Below are 27740 nucleotides of genomic sequence, written 5' to 3' on the forward strand. Positions count from 1 at the left end.
TGGTTTTTCTTGTCACAGTTATGCTGCTTCTTCAGCTGGACGAAAATCAGAAGTCCAATCAGGAGAAGCCCTGAGAATATATATGGGTCCTTCTTTAAGTCAGCAAAATTCAGCTGGTGATAGTGCTATATATGCAAATGCTATGTAAATGATAATCATAGAAGGGATTTTTCTTTCTTTCTTTCTTTCTTTTGAAATCCAAAGATACAATGACTCTAAAGCCCATTCCAGTACAAGCCTCAAGCATGCTTCAGAAGTACTGCCTTGGTAATTCCTGTGTAAAGCTCCATCACACAAACTAATATACTTTGATATAACCTGTCACAACCTTGCTGGGCATATTCGCATGGGTATTTTCCCTCAGGGAAAAATCATTTCAGTTTCATGAACAGTAACCATGGAAATATCAGATCAGCCAAGGTTTCAGAACCTGGATACGTTTATCAGCAATTTCACTTTCCAAAGCACGTTTAATGTCATGGATATAACAAACACTAAGTTTATTACAAGTACAAGCTAGCTGTAGACACATTTAAACTCATTTGACAAAACCCTAGTGCTAAACCTGGATTGTCCTAGCTACAAGCTATCAGTGATTGCAGGACATAAATAAGGTCAAAGGATCTCACTTGGTATCTGCTTCTTTCTGAATGCTTTGTGCTGTTGAAAATAATGCCTAAATGTTATCTGCTATTTTCACTACAAATGTATGCATTTAGCTATCTTCTCTTTTAGGCTTCTGCACTATATATAGAGAAGAGTAAGGGAAGGCAGCCAGGGAGAACTGTACAGAGTAGAAAGCAGAGGAGTAGAGGGGAGAAACAACCTTAGAGAGCCTAATGAGGCTGTACAGAGTTTATTCAAACCAGATAAAATCTCTGAAAGTGCTCAAGTACAAGCAGAAAGAAACAACTTCCTGTACATTAATAGTACATTAATACAAAGGCAGGACTTGATTTTAGAACTTTTACTTTATTCTGCTCATATACCAGCACAGAGAATTTCCAAAGCTAGCATGCTTTCATTGAATACCCTTATTTCTGACAAAATCTATATTTAGGGAGTAGAATGGTTCCCTGTTTTTCAGTTTATTTTACAGTGACATGACAGTAGTTCCACAATATGACTCAGATTCAGTCATAAATTGAGCAGTTTAATAATAAGGTATTTTAGACTTTTTTTTTTTTTTTTTTTTTTAGAAAAAGAGAAATGGAACGGAAAGAAAACAGAATGGAAGTTTTTTAAGGCATAGGAAGAAGCCTGTTGATGTAATCTACTTAGACTTCAGCAGTATCCTCCTGGAGAAGCTGGCAGCCCATGGCTTGGACAGATACACCTTTTGCTGGGTAAAGAACTGTCTGCAAGGTGACGCTTGGAGAGAGGTAGTGGAATGGGAGTTAAACCCAGCTGGCAACTGATCATGAGTGGTGTTCCCCAGGGGTCGGTGCTGCGGCCTGTCCTCTTCAATATCCTTATTGTTGATCTGGATGGTGGCACTGAGTGCACTCTCAGTAAGTTTGCAGACACCAAGTTGGCTGCAAGTGTGGATCTGCCTGGGGGTAGCGAAGCCCTGAAGAAGGATCCGGACAAGTTGAATAGCTGGGCTGAAGCCAATGGGATGAAGTTCAACAAGACCCATTGCCAGGTCTACTCTTTGGCCACAACAACTGCAAGCAATGCTACAGGCTTGGGGCAGAGTGGCTGGAACACTGCGCGGAAGAAATGGACCTGGGGCTATGGATTGACACTCGACTAAATATGAGGCAGCAGCGTGCACAGGTGGCCAAGGAGGTGGTTGAGTAACCATCCCTGGAGGTGAAACATTTGGATGTTGTACTAGAGACATGGTTTAGTGGGGAAATAATGGTGACAGGTGGATGGTTGGCCTAAATTATCTTGGAGGTGTTTACCAACCTTGGTGATTCTATGATTCTATGAAAATTACAACGCACTATTTCTACTTTTATCATTTTATAAGTAGAGATAGACAAAAAATCAAAATAGTAAGGAAACTGGCCTCATTAAAACTGATCCTAAGTATTTTGGTAAAGAAAACAATACTAGAAGCGTAAGTTTTGTGGTGCAGTTTCTACTGTATCTGACTATGAATGTCATGGTGATATATAACAGTTTGCTATTACATTCTGAAATCCTGCCATTCTTTTGAGAAGGCCAACAAAGACAACAAAGACAGCCAAATACACACCCAGCATTCCTGCATTTGTCAGGAAAGATCTACACAAGACACCTGGAAACATTTATTAACTGCTACAGACAGAAATCTCTAAATACAACTACCATAAACGAAATCATTTGAGGAATTCCTCGACATTTTTAAAGACCAAAACCTCAGCTGTACAAATTCTCAACCAGCAGCAACAGCCACAATCTTTGAATAAACCTACATGCTTCTCCTTCAGGGTGTAGTTTCACATTATACTTAATTCAATCTAACAGCAGGAGGAGGCAAGAGGGAATGGACCTGCTTTCTCCTTGTGTTTCTGCTTCTTCCACTGTGTTAAATTTAGCAACTGTGCAATTCTATGGTGACTCTGATTAGCTTGCCGATCTGAGGGAAAACCCACAGTTTTTCATGAGTTAGCTTTCCCTCCAAGCAGGAGAGATTTACAGCAACAAGTCAAACTCAGAAAAGGATGCAGAGGGAGCACTCAGAAAGTGATGTGAGAATGGAAGTTATTACTCTTTTCTTTGGCAAAGAATAACGTGAAATCCAATCTTAAGTCTGCATCTACTCTATATTACCATTTCAGTCTGAAGCAATTGCAGGATTTTCAAGTGAATTACCAATTAACAATCACATTGAATGCTGGTTCCATTGGCAGAATAGCTGTGGTGTGTACAAACTGGAGCCCTTTAGGAGGAAACTTTGCTTGTTCCAGAGGTACACTAAATATGTACTGAGCATTCACGTTGCATTATATGTTTCCAGCCAAATGCAAGTTAGCAAGACAGATACGGAAAGCTTTTTGGAAACCTGAGCATTACTACTGAACCAGACTGTAAACTTAGCTTGCAGGTGGTAGCAAGGATACTCAAGCTCTTCTTTTATTATCCCTGGTCACCAAACACCTCACCAACACTATGTTGAGAGCAAAGAATGCTTTGGATTACATTGCTCTGGATAGCAAAATGAAATGGAGATGACATTAAAGATGCCAGTAGCAGTGTATATTACCACACTCATTTAAAAGACAACCTGCCTGTACGTTTACAGAGTAACACAAAAAAACTCAAAAACAAGTTCTGTTTCCCTGTCACGCTCACAGTCAATCTGCAAGTGCAGCCATCTCACACAAAGCTCTGAGACAAATATATTGTCATTGGCTTGCAACATTTTGTAAAAATTGGCAATGCTCCCTAACAGGGAAGCAGTCTACATTTTCTGCGGTTGAAGCACTAGAATACATCTTCACAGAATCACAGAATGGCCAGTGTTGGAAGGGACCTCAAGGTGAATCATGAATCCTCAACTCTCCTGCCACAGGCAGGGCCACCAACCTCCACATTCAATACTAGACCAGGCTGCCCAGGGTCCTATCCAACCCAGCTTTGAATACCTCCAGGGATGGGGCATCCACAACCTCTCTGGGCAGCCTGTTCCAGCACCTCACCACTCTCTTGGTAAAGAACTTCCCTTAGACATCCAAACTAAATCTTCCCTCCCTCAACTTAAAACCATTTCCCATTGTCCTGCAGTTACCTACCCTTTCAAAGAGTTGATTCCCCTCCTGTTTGTAGGCTCCCTTCAGGTACTGAAAGGCTGCAATGAGGTCACCCCGCAGCCTTCCTTTCTTGAGGCTGAACAAGCCCAGCTCCTCAGCCTGTCCTTGTAGGGGAACTGCTCCAGCACCCCGATCATCTTTGTGGTTCTCCTCTGGATCCTCTCCAACAGCTCCCTGTCTTTCTTGTACTGGAGGCTGCAGACCTGGACACAGTATTCCAGATGGGGCCTCACAAGAACAGAGTAGAGGGGGACAATCACCCTGTCCCTGTTGGCCACCCCTCCTCTGATGGAGCCCAGGATACCATTTGCTTTTTGAGCTGCAAAAGCACACTGCTGGCTTATGTTAAGCTTTTCATCCATCAAGACCCCTAGGTCCTTCTCTGCAGGGCATTCTCCTACAATGATTTCAGAGACCATTTAAATAGTATATATTAAAAAATTCTTGTTCATTTCAGTTGATGAAATTACACTTATTTGCATGTGCTATCTAAAAAATGTCTTTCAAACCCACATTTTTACTGTCAGCAGCCACCACTGAAAATAAATGTTTCCATACAACCATACATCTCAGTACACAGGTATCCTATCCTAAGGGAGCAACGACTGGTACCTTGTTACAAGACTGTAACTCTCACTGCTGTTTTGCTTGTTTGTTTCTAATCATTACGAAACAAATCATTCTATGGTTCTACAAAGAAGTGTATCTTAAGAGTTTTTAGTGCAAAACAAATTAGAACTATGAAATATTCATCAAATGTAGCAAAATTTTTTAGTTCGGAGAAATTTTACTATTGTCAGTATTATAAGCACCACTTTAACACTTACGAACAGACATTGCTAGAACTTCTAATAATGCAATGAATTGATGTTAATCTTGATTTTTCATTTATTTCCTTATTAAACATCATCTTTATTTTAGAAAATCCAATGCAGTCAAAATTGGCATTTGAAGGCATTTTGACCTGAGTTCAAAAAGTAAGAAATGCCATTTTAGATGGTACATTTCCCATAAAAGCCCGTTTGCCTTCATGTATTTGAATAGCTTTGCTCTCGGTGCTACCACAAGGCCATCCAAATGACAGAGGAAGAGACAAGCAATGTCACACTGACTGTACATAGTGTCCTATCAAATAAGTAAAGAAACTTCCCCATGCACATTTGCTCCACTCCTCCCTTCTCTTTCACTGCAAGTTTTACGCTTGAAAAGTATAAGCCAAAGCTTTTCCAGCAGAAGCTGGTGAAGCTTTCCCATCAGGCTTCATGTTACCATACTGCAGACCCACAGACTGAAAAGATCTTAGCCTTACAAAGTCTCCAGCTTAAAAATAAAGAAGGTATCACAGTGTGACAATCTTGGCAAAGCGCTGATGCCACAGGAGAGAATGGATGCTTTGGAAGAACTGAATGCTTCATTCAGACACTGAAATCTTCCCTTCCTCCATGCAAATAAAAATAAAAATGTGTTCTTATTTTTTTTCCCTTACTCCCCATGTGGAATCATGTAACAAAAGAAATGAAAGAAAGAAATCTTGTCTCCAGCCTTTTAGAAAGGAAAAAGAAGAATTCAATGAAGAAGTAAAGCATCAGTATTTACCTCTGTACAAAATGAATACTGAAAAGCAATTACAATTTCACCTTTGGTCTCACAAAAGTGGTCTGGATACTACTAGAAATTCAGCTTGAATTTTTGCCTTGAAACACTCAAAAATATTCTTCCTACAGAGTTTCAAGGGTTCCACAAAAGCAAATACGTAATCTAATACTGACAGATACTTTAAATTTATCTGTGATTATAGTGGCCTTTCCAAAGCTTCTGCATTCTTTTGTAATTCCATTTTATGAGAAAGTCCAATGTCAAATCAATGCTGCAAGTTTTTGGTGTGGGTTTTTTTTCAGATTAACCTCTAACCATTGCACATTAAGTTAAAGCAGATATCACCAAGCTTGTGAAAATCAATATAGAAGCAAATACATAGAATGTACTTTCAACCGTGCATTTAATATCTTTATTTTTACACCCATAGTTCTTTTCCATAAGAATGATGTGACAGCTCCACTAGCAATTTAAATAGGCAAAACCAAAGGTCATTTTCTAAGTTCTTTACCCAAGCAATACCTTTGAAATTAATAAGAGGTCATTGAATTAGAGAACAGCAGCAGGATTTGTATCTTCCATTAAAAGTTTTCCTGCCTGCTCACAAGTCATATTGCACAGTATTCCTCCTTGAGATTTGGCTGCAGTAAAATTAAACATCAATTGAAATGGATTTAACGATTTAATTTTTCGAAGAGATTACTTCCTAAACTTTAGCAACTTTGGTGCATTGCTTCCATACTGAGCTATTCCAAGAAGCCTAAGGGAGGAAGGTCAGCATATTTCACTGAAACAGTTGAAATACCAGGTGAAATAAGTGTATACATTTGCATATAATCTTCCATTTGTAGCTATTATCAATAAATATAGCATGTAATCTTTCTGACAGACTTGCACGAAAGTACTTTATTCATTCACAGTGCAAGCAACTATGAAAGTTTTACAATCTTTTCCACTTTTTACTACCTCTAGCCTTGGAGCCCCAGATTCTAAGCAGGGAATCGCTACTGAACAGAAGATATTAGCAGAATACATCACAAAATGATGACAAAGCTGCAGGACACAAACGATTACTGCTACAAAAGCAATGAGAAAGAGACCTTCAAAAGCCTGAGAGAAAATGAGGAAAGGATTCTATTTTAACTGAAGACAGTAGACTGGAAGGTCCCATATCTATTCCTGGATCACCAGAGAAATAGAGATGCTCAACAGAGAAAAAAATCTCTGCCCTTTTAGACACAACTTTCAGAGGCTAATTGGTAAGGAATTAAAATTATTAATTGTTCAAGATCTTTGGTCTTGAAACTCATGGATAGGAAATCATTCTGGTAAAATAGTTTACCTTGAATCACAAGGAATAGCTCATTGCTCATCAAACGATCAACACTTTTCCAATATCAATAAAAAGTAGGAACAGTAGAATAGCTATAAAAACAATAAGCTAAATCAGAACCAAAAGTTTAAGAAATACATGGAAGCAGTAGCAAATATTAGATTGCAAGACAGTCAGAAAATAATATTTAAAATAACCTGCATGTTTTATACCTCGGAAGCGTAAACCAGTTGAATTACAATAACTTCTTGTTTCCTATTCAACATAATCGATGGTGTGAACAAACTGGCAGCTCAGAAGTAAAGCACGTGGAAGCCTACAAAAGCAATGATTGGTTTTGCCAGGGTCAACATGATCGGCTTGTGCCACACTGGGGCAGGGAGATCCTGCTCTGCCCAAGGCCATTTCAGTTACCATCAGCATCATCAATGCCAATCCCACTACCAATGTGCTCTGTTCATTCTACATAAGCAATACCCAGGAAATGTTTCTCATAGCTTCTTTGATGAAAGATACTAAACATTGCACTTCTAAAATTAAGCTACTTAGGACAACAAAGCAGTACCATCATAAACAACTTACATAAAATGTAAATAAAAAAGCAAAACAGCTATTTAGAATCCTATATTAACCACTGGATTAGATTAAGAGTATTTAGAAATATTACATTTTAGCAGCACTTAAAATACCTTTAAATTCTAACAGGATGAAGTGAAAGAATAATTTAGCCAAAAAAACCTTTACCCCAGGCTGGTCCCACTCATAATTAATGACATCCTATGCTAAAACACTAACGTAACTACAGTTTTGTTTCTCACTAGAAGTCAGCATTAATGTAGAAAGCTGTGTATCAACCACAAAATATTTCTAAATGACTGGTCAGTTGTGTCCCTTCACTGTGTATGTCCTGCATCATTTTAAACAAAAGTCACACCATAGCACAGATTTTCAACGAGTGCTTTAAATAATCAAAACCTGACAAAGATTTTATTATGCATGTTAACAGGTTTTTTCTTTAATTTTTTACTCATCATAGAATAAAAACCACTTTTATTCAATCATTATTGATGTTAGGAGATTCATGTAGCAGATTTCATTAATAATGTCATTTATTGAAGCTGCATCGATATCCCTTTTATTGGGGGGGGGGGGGGGGGAGAGGGGAAGGGCAAACTCAATATAAACTGTCATCCAAATTCACCGCAAAGAAATAAAGTAACGTATTATCAATGCCTAACTGCAGAAGCAGAAATGAATTGTGAAACACTTGTGCATTCCAGGACAACTAAATATAGTTAAAGGTATTACTGTATATATAACATATATATTATTTTTATTACATGCAGTGTGTACATATACGTATAGTACTTTGCTGCTTTCTCTGAAAGTGTACATATACGTATAGTACTTTGCTGCTTTCTCTGAAAGTGGATCAGTAAAGATAAAGGCAAAACCTATGTGAAAACTAAAGTAGAAAACATAAATAATATTTTTGGCTCATTCTTCATTTTGCAGGTGGTAAAATTAAGTCTTCATTAGTAAAAGGCAGCTGAAGCATAGGAGCAAAATTGAGCTGTATTACAGTAGTTTCTTAGAGTGGTAACAGTGGCAATACACAACTCTGCTGTTTCTTGAACTTTGGAGTAGAGCCAAAATTAAGGACTCAAGGTGAATGCCTGGCAAGTTTTTAACTACAAATGAAAATGCTGTTATCTTCTTAATAACAGCACTAATTGAAAACACTTTAGGGAAAGAAGTCTGAAGGAAAGGACTGGAGAAAAAGATGGATGAAAGAAGAATATCCATTAACAAGAGTACCACACTTTTAATATCCAACTTCAGTGTATTTTTTAAACAAGAAAAAAAATTCTGGGAGAGCTGCTAGAGAAGCTCTTTTAGACTGACTTCCTTAATATACTCCATATGCTATCCTTTTGGAGAGCAGATTTATAAATGTTTTTGTATATGGATAAGCCATACCTCTTTTGCTCAGTTCATCTACAGGATTAATACTGTCTGGAAAGGAAAAATAAGAAAGCTTTCTGTAAAAGCTTTCCATATCTAAAGTCACATATCCTGACATTTACATACTCCTAGGAAGCCATATTCTGATACTATATTTAGCAGAAAAGCATAGAAAGTGGTGGTGGTAATTACTTCAATTTATTAATAGGGACTTCTATCCTGATCAGCAACTTGTGGTGCTTAGTTATCCCCAACAACTACATTTACCAATTTACATGTACTACATTTCATTGACAAATCATTTGGCCATGAATTTCCAAAGAGCTTCCAGAGCTTTCTGTAAACCCTGGACTTCCATAAGTCCGTGGAGCTGGATAGGATCCACTTGAGGGTGTCGAGGGAGCTGGCAGAGTGCTCCTGGTCGACCAGAGAGGTCCCAGAGGATTGGAGGCTTGCCAATGCGACTCCCATCTACAAGAAGGGTCATAAAGAGGATCTGGGGAACAACAGGGCTGTTAGCCTGACCTCAGTGTCAGGAAAGGATCATCTTCAGTGAGATCACACGGCATGTGCAGGACAACTTGAGGGATCAGTTCTAGCCAGCAAGGGTTAAAGAAAGGCAGATCCTGCTTGACCAACCTGATCTTCTTCTGTGATCAAGTGACCAACCTGATGGATGGTGCTGTTGACAGTCTACCCAGGCTTTAGCAAAGCCTTCAGTACCGTCTCCCACAGTAGTCCCCTGGAGAAGCTGGCAGCCCACATCTTGGATAGACACAATCTTTGCTGGGTACAGAACTGGCTGAATGGCAGGGCCCAGAGATTGGTGGTGAATGGACTCACATCCAGCTGGTGACTGGTCACGAGTGTTCAGTCTGGAGAAGTTGAGGCTCAGGTGTGATCTCATTGCTTTCTACAACTACATGAAGAGAGGTTGTGTCCAGGTGGGAGTTGACCTCTTCACCCACGTAACTAGCAATAGGACCAGAGCGAATGGTCTCAAGTTGTGCCAGAGGAGGTTCAGGTTGGATACCAGGAAAAATTTCTCCTCTGAAATAGTGGTCAGGTGCTGGAACGGGCTGCCCAAGGTGGTGGTGGGGTCACCATCCCTGGAGGTGTTCAAGAAACGTTTTGATGCTTTTGATACTGAGGGACATAGTTTAGTGAGAATACTGGGGATAGGTGGGCAGTTGGACTAAATGATCTTGGAGGTCTTTTCTAACCTTGGTGATTCTATGATTCTATAATTGGAAGAGGAAAATAGGATAACAGAGCTCCAAAGCACTGATTATAATTGGACCAGCCCTATAAGTTAATAAAGAAATTGCTTGTAATTTTCAACATACAGTAGCCTAGCACTTTGACAAAAGGTGACTCAATACAGACTAATAGTTCCACATTAACGTTGTTTAAATTCTGTTGTTGTTTCAGGTTGAAGTGGGTTTAGATTAAAACACTATTTGAAAACTGATTTTTAGAATGAATAAATTTCATACTGATCAAATAAAAATAAAAAGGAATGATTAACTACATTGTACTACTCCGATCACATACACAAGAAAAGGTATTCCGGCACAGGCAACAACTTGGCTTTGGAGTGGAAAGACAAAAGTAGGTATGACCCAAGTGCAATACTACACATACTGTAAAGATAACTGTGCACTTGCCACTCACTGAATCTGTAAACCTGGTCAAAAGCTAAGGATGAATACATCCCCTTTATATTAGGAAATCACAGAACGAAGGTGATGTGCTGTGGTCTAACCGGTCAGGGTGCTGAAATGAGCTGAACAGATCTGAGTAGTCATGGGTCAGACAGCAGCACATTGCAGCCATTTGTGCCTCTGCAGAACTGCCAAGGTGACAGTACACATTCTCTACACATTTCAACAGTTTCTCATGATTCTGCAGAAGTTCAGGGTACTGTTTTTGGTACATGCCTGTATCACCCCACACTGCCTGCCGCTCCACTGTCCAGCTGAGGGGAAGATCTCTGGGGTATATTTATACATACTTCTTTAACCTTAAACAAAAGTTTAAAGGTGTTAATGGGCACAGCAGAAGTAACATGCCATTCTCATTTCTCTCCCCCACAGTCTGGCTCCCCGAGGAGACAAAGTAAAGAGTGAAATTATTAATAGTTTCCAAGATGCAGTTTCCAAAATACAGAGATGATTGCAATACTGAATACAAGATTAGCTTCTCAACCAGTGTCATACAGTACAAAGTACAGTATAACAGCCCCTGGAAATGATAAACAGTGCAATAGAGATCATATATAGCAAGTAACATGGTTCCATGAAAAAATCCTGAGAGATTTCTAAAACCAGGAAAAGTAACAATGTGAACAGCAACTACTAAATTATTACAACACAACAATTTTGTTTTAACATGCTACAGTCAGATCTGTCATCATCTCAATCCTTGAGCCACATGTTGGGTGCCAAAAGGACTGTTGTGGTCTAACCCAGCAGGTTACACCACACAGCCCTCTGCTTACTTCCCTCCTAGGGAGGTAAAAGAGGAAAATGGAAACAAAATGCAGTGATAACAACATATTTATATAACTACAGCTGCCAGGGATGAAGGGACTGCCCATCTAAAGGCGTTACCCTCCTTGTCCCTGCAGCTGTCTTGCTCCCAGACAGCAGAGATGCCTTCGTGAAAACAAAATACAACAATCCAATAATGAACAACTTCTTCCAAAGGTAATAGAAAGAAAATAAAGGGCGTACTTCATCTTCTTTCTCTGCATCTGGAGAGTAGGAAGATATTGCTCTACAGAGAGTGAGGAAGTAGAGAGCTGAAATGCAAGAGGCTATTTTTTTCTTTTTTTTTAATTAAGTCTTTCTTTGTGCAAATGAGCAGCGTGGGGGCTTGAGGTGAAAATATAAGGGGTAGAGAAAAGCCAGAAGGAGGCACAATATTTATTCTCAATTAGCAGCAATTGAGACATGTACTACAAATTGAAAACTCAAGAGATTAAAAAGTCCCTTTAACACATTAAAAATCTATAAAATCTTTGCTTAACTGCTGAAATGGCAACATGCCTCTAGAGCTCATAACATCAACCATTCAAAGTACATTGCTATCAAATTGTGAGAAGCGTGCAGAAACAGAAATGCATCCACTCATGCCACTTCTGCAATCCAACTAAATATATTAATACCTCCTATGAACTTTTGATATTCAATATACTTGAGCATCAAGGAATGCAAAGCTCGTTTTCTGCTCCAGAACAGTCACAGCTGTAGCAGCTCCACTGAGATGTTTATCTTTATGACAGCCCCTCAGAAGAAGCAGACAGATAGGAAAATACAATGAGGACTCATTCCTGCGCACGTTATCACATACTGGCAAGGAAAGATCACCTAATTATTATTAACAAAAGCACTGCTAATTTCTGAAGAGAAAGAAGAATCACTCCCAAAAAAACCCAAACCCAAAGCTTTTCAGAGTTAATTGATAAATCTTAAATTTCCAGCATCAAACACTGCAGCTAAGCACAAGTTTTTTGTTTTGTTTTTTTTTTTTTCTAATTTTTAATTCAAAACGGATCACAGCAAGACACAGGATCCACACTTGATATGAAAGCATAAATTACTACTGTAGAGACGAGTGCATTTCTGAAAGCTATGTCTGATGAGAACTCGTAACTTTCATCAATGCATTATCACTGAAAATCTTCAATTTATTCTAAGATTACATTGAAAATCAATTATTAAAACCAAGAACTCAGTCAAACCCAGCTTCATGCAAAAGTAACTCAAATCATTTGCTGTAAACAACTAAACTATCCTGAATGAGTTTTGGCAGGAAACAATAGTAACTGTTCCTATATCTGTGCTGGTGAAAGACAATCAGAACCTACCAAAGCAAGGAAGTGCAGAGGAGGTTCTAGAACAGGAGGTCCTAAAAACTGCAGTGTTCAGGTATGAAGGCTAGGTGGAATAAAGTAATGGAAAAGAAAAAAGGTATCAAAAGTGAGGAGTATGTTCAAGATCACCTACTCAAGTTCAGATGGTGAGAGACAAAGGCATGAGTGACAAAGGGAGAGAAAACAGTCTCTGAGAAATATGTCTCTGAGAAAGTACAACATTGAATTTGTTTCCTCAAGCATATGGACAACATTTTGTCACTTTGTTTTCTTCGTGGAACAGCAAAAGTGGTTTGTCTGAAGTTCTGGGAAGCCTTCATCAGACTGCATTTTGGCTCACTCCCTGTAAAAATGCATTATTAAACAACTTGGGTTTCATGACCATTTCACTTCTAAATTGCTCTGGGGATAAGTTATGTTGCATGGAGGGATGCTGTTGTGCACAGTATCAACGGAGTTTCTTAAGCTGCAAGATGTGCATAATCAAAAGAAATATCTATCTGCTTATAAAACTAGCTGAAGGAAATCCAGTGGAATTGTATCAACTTCTGCTGTTTAATTCTATTGTAAAGATTAATTTTTATCATTTTCAGGTATTTGCCATTTCTCATTTTTTTCCTACAGCCTTCCAGATAAGCAGGAATCTTAATGATCTGATAGTATCTCAGGAACTGACATACAGATGTGATGACTAATTGGAATAGCACATGAAGCCAGTGAGATCTACAATCAGACCTATATTTCTCAACTCCAGAATCCAGTTTGAATGGATATTGTCAACATTTATCTTCATTTCTGCAACACTTACGAAGGGCACAATATGGTTCCTTGATGCCTCTGCCTCATCTTTGTGTCCTATTCTTCTCTAGTCACTGAGAGTTTCATTTCCCTCATCCCGCTCCATCCCACTCTTCAGTTCTTATTACTTTTGATTCAACTGTGGACCAATTAAATCCAATTCTTCCATTTTCAGATTATGCCTGGGTTCTTCCAGATGCCGCATCTACTTTTGGAACGAACGTTCTTTCTCCTTAACTTTTCCTCCAAAATACACTAGTAGTAACTGGGATCCTGCATGCACCTATAGATCTGCTTCTTGACCTCTTTTCATTGGGTTTGGAAGGACCTCTCCTCACCCTAAACACATCAAAGGACAGATGGGATAACAAATCAGAGACTACCCTTAGAGATCCAGCATGGCGAGGCTGGCTAGGCTGTAGGGATCTGGGACCTGGCTGTGCTTGTTGGATTTGGGGCTGAATGCCACGGGCTGGCATGGGGGCCTGGGTAGCAGGGGAGAGCCATAGGGCTGGTGGTGCAAATCTATAACAACAACAGCAATGATGATGATGATTGCTTGAAATTCCCTTCACAACATAAATATACCTCTCAATGTACATCTGAGAGGGAGCTAACCTTGACAAAATAAGGAAAAACTGAAATCTGGGTTTAATATAAACCAGCATGCAATATTCATGACAGACACTGTGATAGGCTCTGTCCATCATTTCTCAAAACTAACTCTTCTTCTTATTTCTATAACAGCATTTGATTTCAGTTGTTCATACCTATTAAATAATTTCACCAGTATTACAGAATTTGTTCTCAGTCATAAACCACTTATTTCTAAGGTATCAAAAGATATCAAAGATACATTAAAAAAAAAAAAAAAAAAAGCTATCTTGTACTTTTGATCCACAAGCAGTTAAGCACTAAAAATCAACTCTTCTGAAAATGCGCTAATTCAAAGAACTTCACAGTATCCAGGCACTTTTCCCTCAGCATTATCCTCAATCTTGTCTTCCTCCAACCCTGTCCAAAAACATTTCCACATCTGATAAGTAAGGATGGAGACAAAAAGAACGTTGTCGAATTATTAGAGTACAGGAAGGAATCATAAAAAGTCGAGCTCAAAGGGTTGTAGAGAAAGTCTTATCACTCATACCCTTTTTTTTTTGACAGATACTTTACAAGCGTTTAAGCTTCAAATGATACTTTTTACAGTCGTAGGCAATCTGCTGCAGTGCCTATCTGTCCCTAATGGCAAGCGCTATTGCTCAAATTTTCCAAACAAATGGTTTGCCAAAAGTACACAGAGCTTAACTCTGTAAGACATAGCTGATTTATACACTAACAAAGATATACTTCCTAAGATGAATATTTCCCAATTAACTTCAAATTAGCGCAATATTCAAGTGCAGACTTGCAGGCAGATACTTAACTGTGAACATGACAACTGGAAAGAACTTTCAGACACCTTAGAATCACACCAACAGTGCACTGATTTAGAGAACATCCACGTGAATAGAGTTTTCATTGGTTCACATATCAGTAAATGATGATATACAAAGTATCTGAAGTTTTTACTATGTTGTCATAATTCTGCTTCTTGATTTTTTTTATTTTTTTACTTTTCTATTAGTAGTATTAGTGAAGGAATGATGAAATACTTGAGCTAACTGTGAGAGAACCAAAGTGACAAGTGGCAGCCCCAAATAAGGCTTTTAGGTGAAAAAAACCTTTTCCTAGGGCAACAGAGAGAAAAATTGCTTCTCTGCAGTAAGGTGGATGACATTTTTAACAAATCTGATACTTCAATTTCTTATAAACATATTAGTGTTAAAACTTGAGCAATGCTGAACGTTACTGTACTGCTGCTCTCACAGAGGTGATATCTCCAGCAGGAAAAGAAACGATTATATTGTAAAAGATAGGGAGGAATTGTAAGAAAGAAAATCACACCAGACCTGATTGCTTGGACATTTGCTGGATATTTGCCTTTCAGCAACAGAAGCTTGTTTGCTATGAAACTGTGAAACCAGTTAGTTCCCTGTAGGGTATCAATAGGACTAATCTGTTTTCTCAACATGCCTTATTATGGAGAACCAGCACAGAGTCCCTACAGATTTTAGATTAATGGAAGCACCAAGAATCTGTACAACTTCAGACTACGTTATACCAACTTTTCTCTCAGTATTTTTTTTTTTTTAAATAATTATTTTTTAAGCTGGTTCCCTAAATACTGGGCCTCAGCAGAAATGTAAATCAGTACCCTGACTTGCAGAAATGCTGGGTTCCAGACTTTACCTGGAAGACACGCATCCATCATCTGCCAGCTAGCAACCCAATACCTACAAAGTCACCAAGGATTTCTGTGACACGTAAGTAGATTGCTAGAGCCTAACAGGACAGCCTGAAACACTGTTTGGTAAATAGAGCTTCAGAGACAGAAGCAGACAAAGACCTTTGCTATTGTGGTATTTATATTTTACTTTTCTTGGACAGTTTTGTCATAAGAAACTTAAATATTACTAGATCTCATTTTCCAAAGGTTTTTATAAACACCTGCTCCTTACATCTTTGGTAACATGCTCCATACAACCACTTTTTTTCTTTTACTGCCATTGCTTCAACTTTATTGTGCCAAGTTTTGAAGACATCAGTAAGAATAAAGATAGCCAAAGGAAAAAAGCAGGAATGTTTTCACCTTGGTAGTTGAGAAAGCATATCTCAAACAGGAATATTTTGGTTAGTAACTTTTTTTATTACTCATATTTATATTATACTTGTCTGTATTTGTGGCAAGCTCCCTATAAAGAGATACTACTCACACCATGAAACTTAGCACTTCAAGAACCTAGTATTTGCTGAGACCATCTTCAGAAAAAGTGTAGCATTAAGATTTAATTCACTAAATCACTTCATATCATAGAAACTATTGACTATATTACATTCCATCCTGGCAAACTAGATTCACCTCCAATCAGACATGATCAATTTGAAAGTGGATCTAGGCTGCATATTTGTTAGCAGTTGCACTGAGGTTTACAAATTAGCTGATAATTAATCTATGGATCCTGATTCTCGTGACTAGAAAAGGCTATATATTAAGTTCTTAATGACTGAAAGTCAAGCTACCTGAAGCTTCACAGTGCAGTTGGACACACAGCTCCTTATGTATACGCCAAGTGCAAGGTGTGCCAGAAATGTGCAAAGACAAAAACAAAACAAAACAAAAGTAGATAGAACTAACAGTCTTTCAGCACGTTCTTAAAATGTGGTTTCAAAGACACAATCTTAAGACAAGCATTAAATCTTCATAACATTAATATTTTACTGAGAACAGTTTTCCTGATATCTCCCCTATGAAGTACACTGCACTCCTTCATTATGCACATGTGCAGTTGCTTCAAGGCGTTTCATCAAGACATGGCAGTAACCACCACTGTAAGCTGGGTTAGCTAGCAAATATGGAAAGCTGCTCCATGTGTATGAGTTTTAATTCCTTGGGTAGTAACAAACACATGGAACAAATGTTAACGTGAAAAGTTCCTTTTAGATCTTGTCCAAAGAAGGGCAACAAGGCATGTGAAGGGCTTGGAGAATATGCTCTATGAGGAGCAACTGAAGGAACTGGGGCTGTTTAGTCTGGGGAAAAGGAGGCTGAGGGGAGACCTTATTGCTCTCCTCAAATACCTAAAAGGTGATTGCAGCGAGAGGGGGGCTGGTCTCTTCTCACTGGTGACAGGATGAGGGAAAATGGCCTTAAATTGTGCCAGGGTAAGTTTAGGTTGGATATCAGGTAAAACTTCTTTACAGAAAGGGCTGTTAAGCACTGGAATAGGCTCCCCAGGGAGGTGGTTGAGTCACCATCTCTGGATGTGTTTAAAAACTGTTTGGATGTGGTGCTCAGGGACTGGATTTACTGGAGGGTTGTTAGAGTTAGGGTAGTATGGTTAGGTTGTGGCTGGACTTGATGATCTTTAAGGTCTTTTCCAACCTGAGCAATTCTATGATTTTATGATCACAAGATCATAAAATAGTATTTTATGGCTGTTCATGCAGTTTTATAATAGCTTTAGTCCTCCACTGATACTAACTAGCAAAGGTTATATAGGCTTTCCACACAGGTGAAAAGAGTTGTAACACAAATGATTACTGAACCATTATGTATATGCCAGAAGAAGAAAAGGGTTAAAAAAACTAACACCCCGAGCAGATGTTATTTATATTCTTTAAGCATGCTTTTTTTTTTTTTTTTTTTCCTTTTTTTTTTTTTAATTATGATGAAAGTTTCTGGGAGCTTCTTTTTTTTTTTTTTTCTTTTTTTTTTTTTTTTTTAAATTATGATGAAAGTTTCTGGGAGCTTCTACAACATATCACTCAGCCCCCAGCTACAAGAAAACCACTGCCTTCTTTCCTTAGAAGTTTAGCAGCATAAGGGTGCAAGCAGGGAGAATGATACAAACTACACTCAGGGAGAGCAAACATAACACTGGAGGATGAAGCTTCAAAAGCAGGACTTCTTACGATAAAATCTCAGGAAGGAAGAAGGGGACTTTCTCACCCTCTCTAATAAGACACTTCCACATCAGTCAAACAACTCTGTGTTTGGGAAAACAAAAGCTTAACAGATTGATAGCAACACACACTACAATAAATGCTATACAGTACTGGGTGCAGTGGAAATTATGAATACAGTCCACTTACATATCTTAAAATCTCTATGTAAAAAAACAGATACTAAAATCTATAGTGTTCCTTCAGAGGGAAACAGACTTCCCAACTACTGGGCTCAAGAAAGATTAAGGGAATCCAAGTTCTTTTCTTAATTTGTTAGCCACAAATTTATTCTTCTGATCACTCAGTTCTCTTCCTTTTTTTCCCTATACTGCAACTGATCTCAATGGGTGTGTGCCACCATGACCAGATACAGAGATGGGTAATTCTGGTAAGAATTTCTTTTTATGAGCATTTTTAATTTTTAAACACTTATCACATTAATGAGAAGAAAATATAATTGCTTTAGCCTTCGATATCTCTGGTTTTCCCTGTACAATTTCACATTCTGAAAACTCTTAATCTCTTTGTTTAGAACTTAATCTACATTTTGGAAACTGTTCTCATCACTTGGATTTCTTAGCCTGAAATGCACTGACTGAAACAGGAAAGCAAATAAACTTTAAATCTTAATGTGAGCTTACATATTTATTACAAAAACTCACAGAACAAAATTAATCCCCGCTAGATCTAAATCTCTAATCTCAAAGGAATTATTTTTATTTTTATTTCTACCAATCCCAAAAACTTGGATCAATTTATCTTAGCATTAAACAAAAACAGTTTTTAAGAATTATTTCTGATTGTGTTATTGTAAAAAAAAAAAACAAACACAAAACAACCTGTTAACTGCACAGATTACCATTATGACTGCAGAAACCACAGGGTTAACTGGAAATCCAGTAGTAGCCTTCTAATGAATGATTCAGAAACTTTTGATATTGTCACTTGACCTCAATAGCAAAAATTCAACATAAAAATGATGCAACATTTGAATGAATGACACTTCTTCATGGTTATTCTGGGGCAGGTAATCTGTCTCAGACTTCTTGGGTTTACTTTGAGTGGCTGAACAACAGAGCTGTGAAATCCTTCAAAATAGACTGTATCAATAAAAGAGTAGACTTAAAAATAGTAGATATTTGCAACAAAGTTAACAACCTTGTTTCAAAGCAAGTATGTCTAAGAAGCAGAGCTTCACAGGTGGTTACGTCTAACAAAAAGGTCCTTTAAGCAAGTCTCTCTGCCTCTACAGACTCCAGTCATACGGAAAGTCAGCACAACAGACAGACTGATATTCGACCTGACTTGATATTTTGGCAGTTCTAATCCCACCCATAATTTTAAAATATGTTTCAAGCTAACAAAAATTTAAAATCATTTCGCATATACAGGAAAAATATCAGATCATACTAGATGATTATGAAAATACTAGATGATTCTGAAAATCAACTTGCAAGTCTAAGAATACATTTCAATTATAAGCTTTCAATGTTGTTTCAAGTATTTGGTTAAATATTTCTAGTTGAAATGCTAGAAACATTGAACTCTTCCAAGTATAACATTTCTGGAGCAAACTGTTCTACATGAAATCTCCACAGCAGTAGCTTGTCCTATGGAGAGATTAGTAGTCAAAATAGCCAAAATACTAAACTTCTCAAACAATTGGAGATGGAGAACAGTCTTCACGCCACTGATGATTAAAATGTCTAAACTTGCTGAAAGATATTCACAGAAAAAAAAAAACAGTAACCAAAAAGGAAAAGAACACATTTTCTTCCGAACAAGAAACCTCACAGTCTCCATAATACTATGTGAAATAATCATAGGGATCATAAGGTAACAGCATTATTCAGACATGATTCAGGTAGCTTTTTTGAAATACAAGCATGCCATACACAAAATTGAAAGCACAGTGAGAATGTACCTCAAGTGCAAACATAGTACTACACTGTGTTTAAATAACTCAAAGTAATGCAGTTGTTCCTAATTGTTATACAAGTGTAGCCAGTAGAAAAGAATACATGAAACTGAACAGGGTTTTCTTTTAGGATGTTAATTCATGACTTAATGTTAAGACTTGTTTTATATTTAAGTGAACTTCATGCACAGTGGTTGAATTAGTGAAAGATTCATCTGAGTTTTGCTACTTTAATGATACATTTTGAATTTCTGTTGCATCTGCAGCATTCTGCAGAATGTTTTCTACCTACCATGGAAAACAATCATTTCTTTAATTGAAGTACAGGCTGAGTTACTTCAACTGAAGAAGAGTTTATTCCAATAGTGACAGGGTTTTTACAGGCTTTTCTATTTATATCACATAAAACTTCATACTAAGCTTGGTCTATCATTCTTCATCTCACATATTCAAACACGTGGCACTTAGTATTTGCACTGCCACAAATAGAAGACATGTCCACACAGCATTTCTCCTGGTCCTTGAAACCCAAACACTGTCATCTTTTATTTATTAAGTTCACCTGAGAAAAAAGAATGGCTGGGAAGAAGCTCAAGACTACAAAATCTTTGGTCGTATCAAACTGACCAAGGGATCAGCCTCCTTTTGTTACAATTTCTCAAATAATACTTCCATCATCTAAACAGTGTACAGAATAATTGACTTTAAGGGCGCCAATGCTTAACAAAGATGAAGATTCATACTTTATCACTACATTTTAATGTCAGGTCAGCAGCTTTATGGACAGCTGAAAGAATGCTTAAAGCTTTTAATACCTTGACAAAGTTTTGATAAAATAAGATAAAACAGCAAGCTGCCAGTCAACAAATTCCAAACGTCACTACCGCCTTGTTACTGGACAAAGTAGACAACAATTACAGCAAACTCCTTCTGCTCTTGAACTTTTCTTTAAAATAAAACAAATAAAAAATGAAGATTCAAACTCTACTAAAAGCTCATCATCCTTGCTGTATAACTGTTCCACACCACGATCAATACTACTTCTTTTCAATACCCAACAAAGAAAATCAGCAGTTCACGCATTACCTGATGCTGCTCATGCTTCCAGTTTCTGATCCAAGTTTACATCGCTCCAGTTGGCTCGCTACGATCTGACGTTCAGCCTCAAGCTCTCGAGTCAGTCTCTCAAACTGTAGTTCCTGAAAAAAAACACATGAAACCATTCATTTTGACTTCTCGAGAATTTCTGTACATAAAATAATTTTGCAAAAAATTTTACAACACCACCCTGTGAGAAAACCTTTCTTGTATTCACAATCCAAATTTTAGTGGTACCCCCTACTCATTCTTTCACTCCACAGATATGCATTGTAGAATGAGCCAGCTTATTGGGAACGGAATTTCCAGACACATTAAAAAATTCAGGCTCATATCAAAATCATCCACAGTTCATATAAGCCCTTGGCATAAAAACATGTTTACAACAAGGTGATCTAACTATGCTGTGTCATAAGCAACAACTTGGTTACTAAAAAAAGATGTAAAGTTCTGCAGATGGTCATGTGGTGAGGAAAGCTTTTTTACTGAGGATAAAAATATCAGCCATCATAGTACAGACTATTGAAATAAATTAAATTGCAGGTATATTGTTATGGACTGAGCATGATTAAATTTCAGCACTTAACGACGCGCAGAAGAGAAACTCGAGCAGTTTTGGATAAAAGCCACAAATCGAATACATTTTCTTTCACTCTGTCAAGGAAGTCAAACCAGCCCCACCAGACAAGATTTATCTAAAGAGCTCAAAAATGAATTTTCATTTCTATACACAAGAGGCTATTTCCTGAAATTAAATTTTAAAAGCAAACAAATTAAAAAACAAAAACCCCGCACACAAAAAAACAAGCCAAGTTTAATCCTCACAGTTCCCTGAAAAACTGCATTTTCTACATCTTTTATTAGTATTTTTATCAAACAAAAAATAGAATACAGGGAATTATGTTCTTTTAAAAGAATATTTTACATTTTATTTCTTTTCAGTTTGCTAAATATGCTGCCTTTTCATTTTGGCCATCATTAAATAAAATCACATTCATAGGCATGCGGAAACTGTTCTCTTGCCTCTCTCCTTTACACTGAAGGTGAAAGGAGATATATCACAGCTGCTCTGAAAGTAATGCCTCCTATTTTATTACGTTATTTATTCCATGTCAGAGGTTCCATACCATGTTGGTGGTATGGCAGTAGAGATTATACCTTCTCATCAGTATCCCGTAACATTTTGTTGCTATGCAACAGACGGCAGCAGAGGAGCAGGCTGACAGAACGGGAAGTGCAGATGGAGCAAAGATGTGTTAACTGAGCTTCTCCATTCAGAAAAAAATGGCACCCAATGACACTCATCAATGCTCGCTGAATGTTTACGGAGATCAAACAGTGGATGTGAGCAGCATGAGGGGTAGGTGGTGCGTTTCACCAGTGGCAACAGTGACATGAAAAACGAGCCACGTTCTGGATGGCCAGACACACCTGTCACACCACAAAATGTCTCAGTCAGCATACCTGCACAAATTGGAGGATTACCACAAGGGGACTCCGTACTCAGCTGAATATCGGCTCCAGTGCACGGGAAATGGTGGTAATGTTGGAATATCACAAAGTTTGCACCCGGTAGATCCCAGGTATGCTCACACAGAAACAGAAGGAACACTGTATGCAAATTTGTCACCATCTTCTGAACCAATATGAGGCTGAAGGCGACAACTGCCTGGACTGCATCATTACTGGTGATGAGAAATGCTGTCACCAATATAAGCCATAGCAAGAATGGCAGTCCACAAAGTTGCAATGTGAATTCCCCATCGAAGAAAAAGTTTAAGACCTGAGCAGGTAAAGTGATGTGCACTTTCTTTTGTGATAGGAAAGGGGGGATCCTTCTGTTTTTCCTGTAACCCAGATACTTCATCAGCTCTGATGTCTCTGATGACTCTCCCATAGTCAGCTCAGGGAAGAACCTTTATCTTGCACTGCAATAACACCAAGCCTTGTATCAGCTTAAAGACCATGAAGCATATTCCCAATCTTGTCTGGACAGTATTAGCACATCCAGCATTTAGTTCCTTCAGGATTTCATCTGTTTGGGCTGATGAAAGATGAACTGCACGGGCAGCATCTTCTTAGCAACTATGGCATCATAGCAGCAGTGAAACAGTGGGTCACCTCAACAGGTGCAGATTTTTATGAGCAGCATGCAGGCTCTTGTTTGTCACCATTGAAAATGCATACCTGATGGTGGACTATGTTGAACAATATCGTTTTGTGGCTGACAATTTTCTCTATCAAATTGTGTTATGGTGCTCTTCGTATCTGTTGTAGTTTCCACGGAAAAAAATAGGAGGTATTACTTTTGGAGCAACCCGTATATCTTGAAGATCCACTTGTTAATGTGCCTATAATCCCTTTTTCCTTCTTTCCTTCCCAAAGCCATCTCCCTGTGCTGCAGAGGCACGGCAGAGCATGCCATGTTTTGCCCACCGAAAGAACATCACCGGAGATATTTGGGCCCAACTGTTATATGTACTAAGTGCCACCAGGGAACACTGCATTTCAGAATGAAAGAAATGGTAGAGGCAAGGACTCACATGCCTTCATCCTGTCTGTTACCTAAAACCTCTGACCAAAAAGCCACCACGTATATATACATATACATGTAAGCATAAAACATTTAAACCTCTGTCACCAGTGAATCTATAACTGAAGCAGAAGAAGGAAACGGCGGATGGTTGTTCCACCTGATTCCCCAGGGCCGTTCCCTTCACTTCTGTTTTTACTGGCACAGAAAAACTTCTGACCCACACTACAAGTAATGCAGCACCTCCACACGGATAATGCACATCAAGAAAGAGATGGCCACTGACTCTATGATAGAGCCTACTTTGTATACATTACTTCAAGCAAAACTATCCAAGGTTCCTCAGCCTCAAAAGAGACACACTGATGCACAGAGCAAATCAAGATATAACCAGTGCTTGCTGTATGCAATAGCGCATCAGGAATCATAGCTGTAAATATGCTCTGTTCGTGCTTTTGTTGTACTCCAAAATGTCTTTTTTCTTGTTATTTGTAAATAGCATCATTAAAAATCACCTAATAATAACCATCTGGTTGAGATATGCCTACTTCACACACAACATTTGCCTGCTTAACTAGTAAAATCACTCGTCTGAAAAGAGCGTTAAGCAACTTCCCAAGAGTTATCATTTTGCACAAACAAGACCAGGATTTGAATACTGAAGAAAGGACTGCAATAGAAATATTACTAAAGTTTTGAAGAACACAAAATCAAAGTGCTAAAAAATCTGCTACACAAACATGCTTTTTATTAAAGTACATCTGCTGAGAAATTCTGGTAATATAAAATACAAAACAGACATAATCAAATATTAAGTTTTCTTTCAAAGCAACAGTAAAAGCTTTAACTGCTATACCACTGCCTTTTAAAGTTACTTTACTCAATCATAAAAGTGACACCAATACAGACTTTGAAGCTTGGCATATGTTTTCAGCAATCCATCTTTATCTCCTGTCCCAAGTGAGGTAGGACATGCATGTTTTTGTCCATTAATCATGATTTTGGTCTTCAAAATACACTTTTCTATTCTTGACCATCTATGTGTCTTTCTTACTTTCTTATTTCTTTTCTGCATTCCCTCTTTCTCTAATTTCATAGCATACATCATGACTCATCTTCCACTAATCTCTTTTCAATCCTACCGTATGAACTAGTAGCAAATTTCCTATAATTACAGGTTTAAGAAGCCTTTCTCTATAGACAATTTCCATTGTTGTGGAAATGTTTCTCTGATTGAGATGCAGAAATTCATGTTTTCTGGTCTGTGTCCATGTCCACATTATTTCAGCCCTGTCCTACAGAGATAATTGGAAAAGGACAGTTGTGTCTCTTTCCCTTCTCAAGCAGGAAGCAAAGACATTCTGGATCACTAAAGGTAAAAATAATCTTGGATTCCTACCTACATTCAAGCCACTACCAAGTGGCTTGAATACGAACTTCATCACTAGCAATTTCTTAGCTGCTATTTCTCACTTTGTTCATTGTCTCCTGTTAGGTGACAGAAGTTACCAAGGGAAGGAATGAGAGAAGGTGGTGAACTAAGGGGGCAGATTCACACAACCATCTTCCCATAATAATCCTCGACATTCAGTTTAACGTAGAATGGTTAGATATTCCTTCATGTGATGTCCAAGGTGAAGGTCTACAGGGTTGCCTTGGAATGAAAGAAGAAAAAGATTCAAGTAGGACAAGTTTGCTATTCCATTATATTGAGAATGCCTGCCAGAAAAAAAAAATAAATAACAAGCTTCCTCTTTTCTGTTTGGGAGGCACTTAGAGTGACTAACAGTTAAATAATTCCATATGTTTAGATTTCAAGCAGCTGTCACAATGGAAGAAGACAGAAACAAGAAATTTGCCTACATTCTATACAAATATCCACTGAACCTTACTCTATTATTTGTAATATTTATTCTGTTTACATTTTCACCAGATCATGCCATCTTGTGTTATCACAATCCTCTATTATTCATCTGAATCAAGCTAATCTGAATATCAAAATGAAAAGCATATTTCTAGCCACTATTTGCACAAATCTTCATCTCCAAAAGAACTGCAGAAACTATACTGCACCTTCATAATTAATTCAAGCAACACTATGCCAAATGCAGCTTCATGGCCTGCATTAAAAAGGGTGATGATGCCAAACTAAGTACACAGGCAAAGGTAATGCAAAGCCAAAGTGACCACTCTGACAGTCCTCAGCACACAGCAACAAAAGAGTGTGGGAGTGTGATGCCAGCAGAAAGATTAGACATCACAACAAGACTAATCCAGATAAATCAGTCAAGAGAGCAGCGTGGAAAGGGAAGAACTTCAATACAACTTTATCAGATTGTTCTGATGTGATCAAAACAGTATCTGATAGAGTCTGAAGCAATTTTTGTTCACAAGTTTACTTCTCTGTCAACATACTTTGGGGGAAAAAATACTCACTACACCATAGAGGGTAACGGGACAGCCTTTTCAGCATGCACTTACATTCCATCTACCCTCTGCAGCCACAGAAGCACGAAGCGCTTGAGGCAAGTCTTGTGTCTCACAATGGCCCAGAACGCTGAGTAGACCTGACAGAAACCTTCACAGCCTCCAGAGGCTGTGAACTCTGAGCTCAGAGCACACCACGTGGAGGGGTTTTGGTTACCTTCTGTTTTGTATTTGCTCAGTGGTCTGTGTCAATTCATTTGAACGCTGAGAGGAGAAAAACAGGCCAAAAGAAATCTGGCTGATATTCAGAGTTGATCTCATTTTACTCTACCCCTTACAATCTCAAAGTAATTTTTCAGTCTTTTTACAGAGAGATGTGTATTGATGCTGTGCAAGAGACACGGCAAAATGAGTAGAGATGGTTAAAAGCAGCTGAAAAATCATTTTGATTAAATCTAAATTTAGGCTGAATATTCTTATGAACGCATTGAATTCTTATGCATCTTAAAGTTGTAACATTAAAAGAAAAAAAGTATTAATCTTTTGAATATAAACATGCTATACAAACCAAATTGGTGCACTGGTGATCATTTGAATCTTCATGTACAAATAACAGCATTAGAGGAGGGTTGGGAATCTCTGGTGAGATGAAGACAGAAAGCTTGATTACAGCTCAACCAGGAAGTGGTCTTGAGAACTGATGACTTTTATAGAAATATCTTAGAAATCTCAGAATTTCCTAAAGCACACAGTCTATAGAGATTCAAAACACTGGCTCTACCTTGTTTCAACTTATTAAACAAGAAAAACTGTACCTCAATGTCACAAGCAGTCTCTACATACTGTTATGCAATTCCCATGGCATCACATGTAATTCCATATGCTGCATATCTATACTCCTAAGTATGCCATTACTTTGCAAGGTGTTTTAAACACTCTTTTTAATGTACTGTACTCTGAAAACACATGAGCAGCTATACGTGAGGCACCAATTTCCTGTGAGAACAGCAAAATCTTGAGAAGTTTAAATTGGCAGAAATCCTGAAACCACATCAGACACAAACCAGACCCGACAGCCTTACCCTGCATCTAGAAGGAAAACAGAATGTCTTGATGCTTTCAAGCATGATAAAAACATCACTAGAAATGCTCCCTATCTGACACTGAATGCTGTTCAGAAGCTTCAAAATTGGGCTTTAGAACACACCATTCAATCACCCTAGCATCTCTGATCTTTCTTGTACTGTTCTTTCTCTTCTTCACTGAAACATTTCATTCTTCTCCTTCATTTAATTAAATGAAGTTGTAGGAAACTGCTCAGAACAAGGCAATAAATAGATGAACATTGTGGTAGAAAATTCTAGCAACTCAGTGGTGGGTATGTTGTTGCAGGATCTTAATGGAGGCAAAAAAAAAAAAATCTTAAAAAAAAAAAAAAAAAAAAAAAAAAAAAAAAAAAAAAAAAAAGATTTGCTAATAGTTGACTGCAATTGTTTGAAACTTCTACTTTCCAGCTGTCGTCGATTTGGAAGAGACAATTCACATGCTGGAGGGCAGGAATGCCATTCAGACAAGCCTTGACAAGTTGTAGGAACAGGTCAGCAGGAATGTCATGCAATTCCAGGACGAAAAATTGAAAGTTCTGAACGTCATGAAGATTCGCAAAAGAAAATGAAGCACCTCCACAAAAAGGACCTATGATTGTGGCAGACAAAAGGCTGTGAATCAGCAGGGCATTCTTTTTGTGACGATGGGCAACAATGTACTTGGTTGCAATGCAGAAAGAACTTTCAGCAGCATACAGAAGTAACTATTCCCCTCTATTAGACTCCTGAAGCTGCATCTCAAGTACACTTCCTGATTTTGGTCACCGGAACAAGAGACACAAGAACTTGAAGCAAAGCTTC

General features: G+C 38.1%; 1 protein-coding gene across 1 annotated transcript in view; it reads right to left on the minus strand.

Moving 5' to 3' along the window:
* Positions 1 to 27740, minus strand: part of CTNND2 (catenin delta 2) — a gene marked incomplete at both ends in the record, with an annotated part of 505693 nt that overhangs the window by 361112 nt on the left and 116841 nt on the right. Inside the window, one exon of the mRNA XM_079533797.1 lies at positions 20862 to 20974. Within this exon, the coding sequence (XP_079389923.1) occupies positions 20862 to 20974 (113 nt within the window). The remainder of the gene's footprint in view (positions 1 to 20861; positions 20975 to 27740) is intronic.

Source organism: Tetrao urogallus, assembly GCF_951394365.1.
Source record: "Tetrao urogallus genome assembly, chromosome: 3".
Classification (NCBI taxonomy): Eukaryota; Metazoa; Chordata; class Aves; order Galliformes; family Phasianidae; genus Tetrao; species Tetrao urogallus.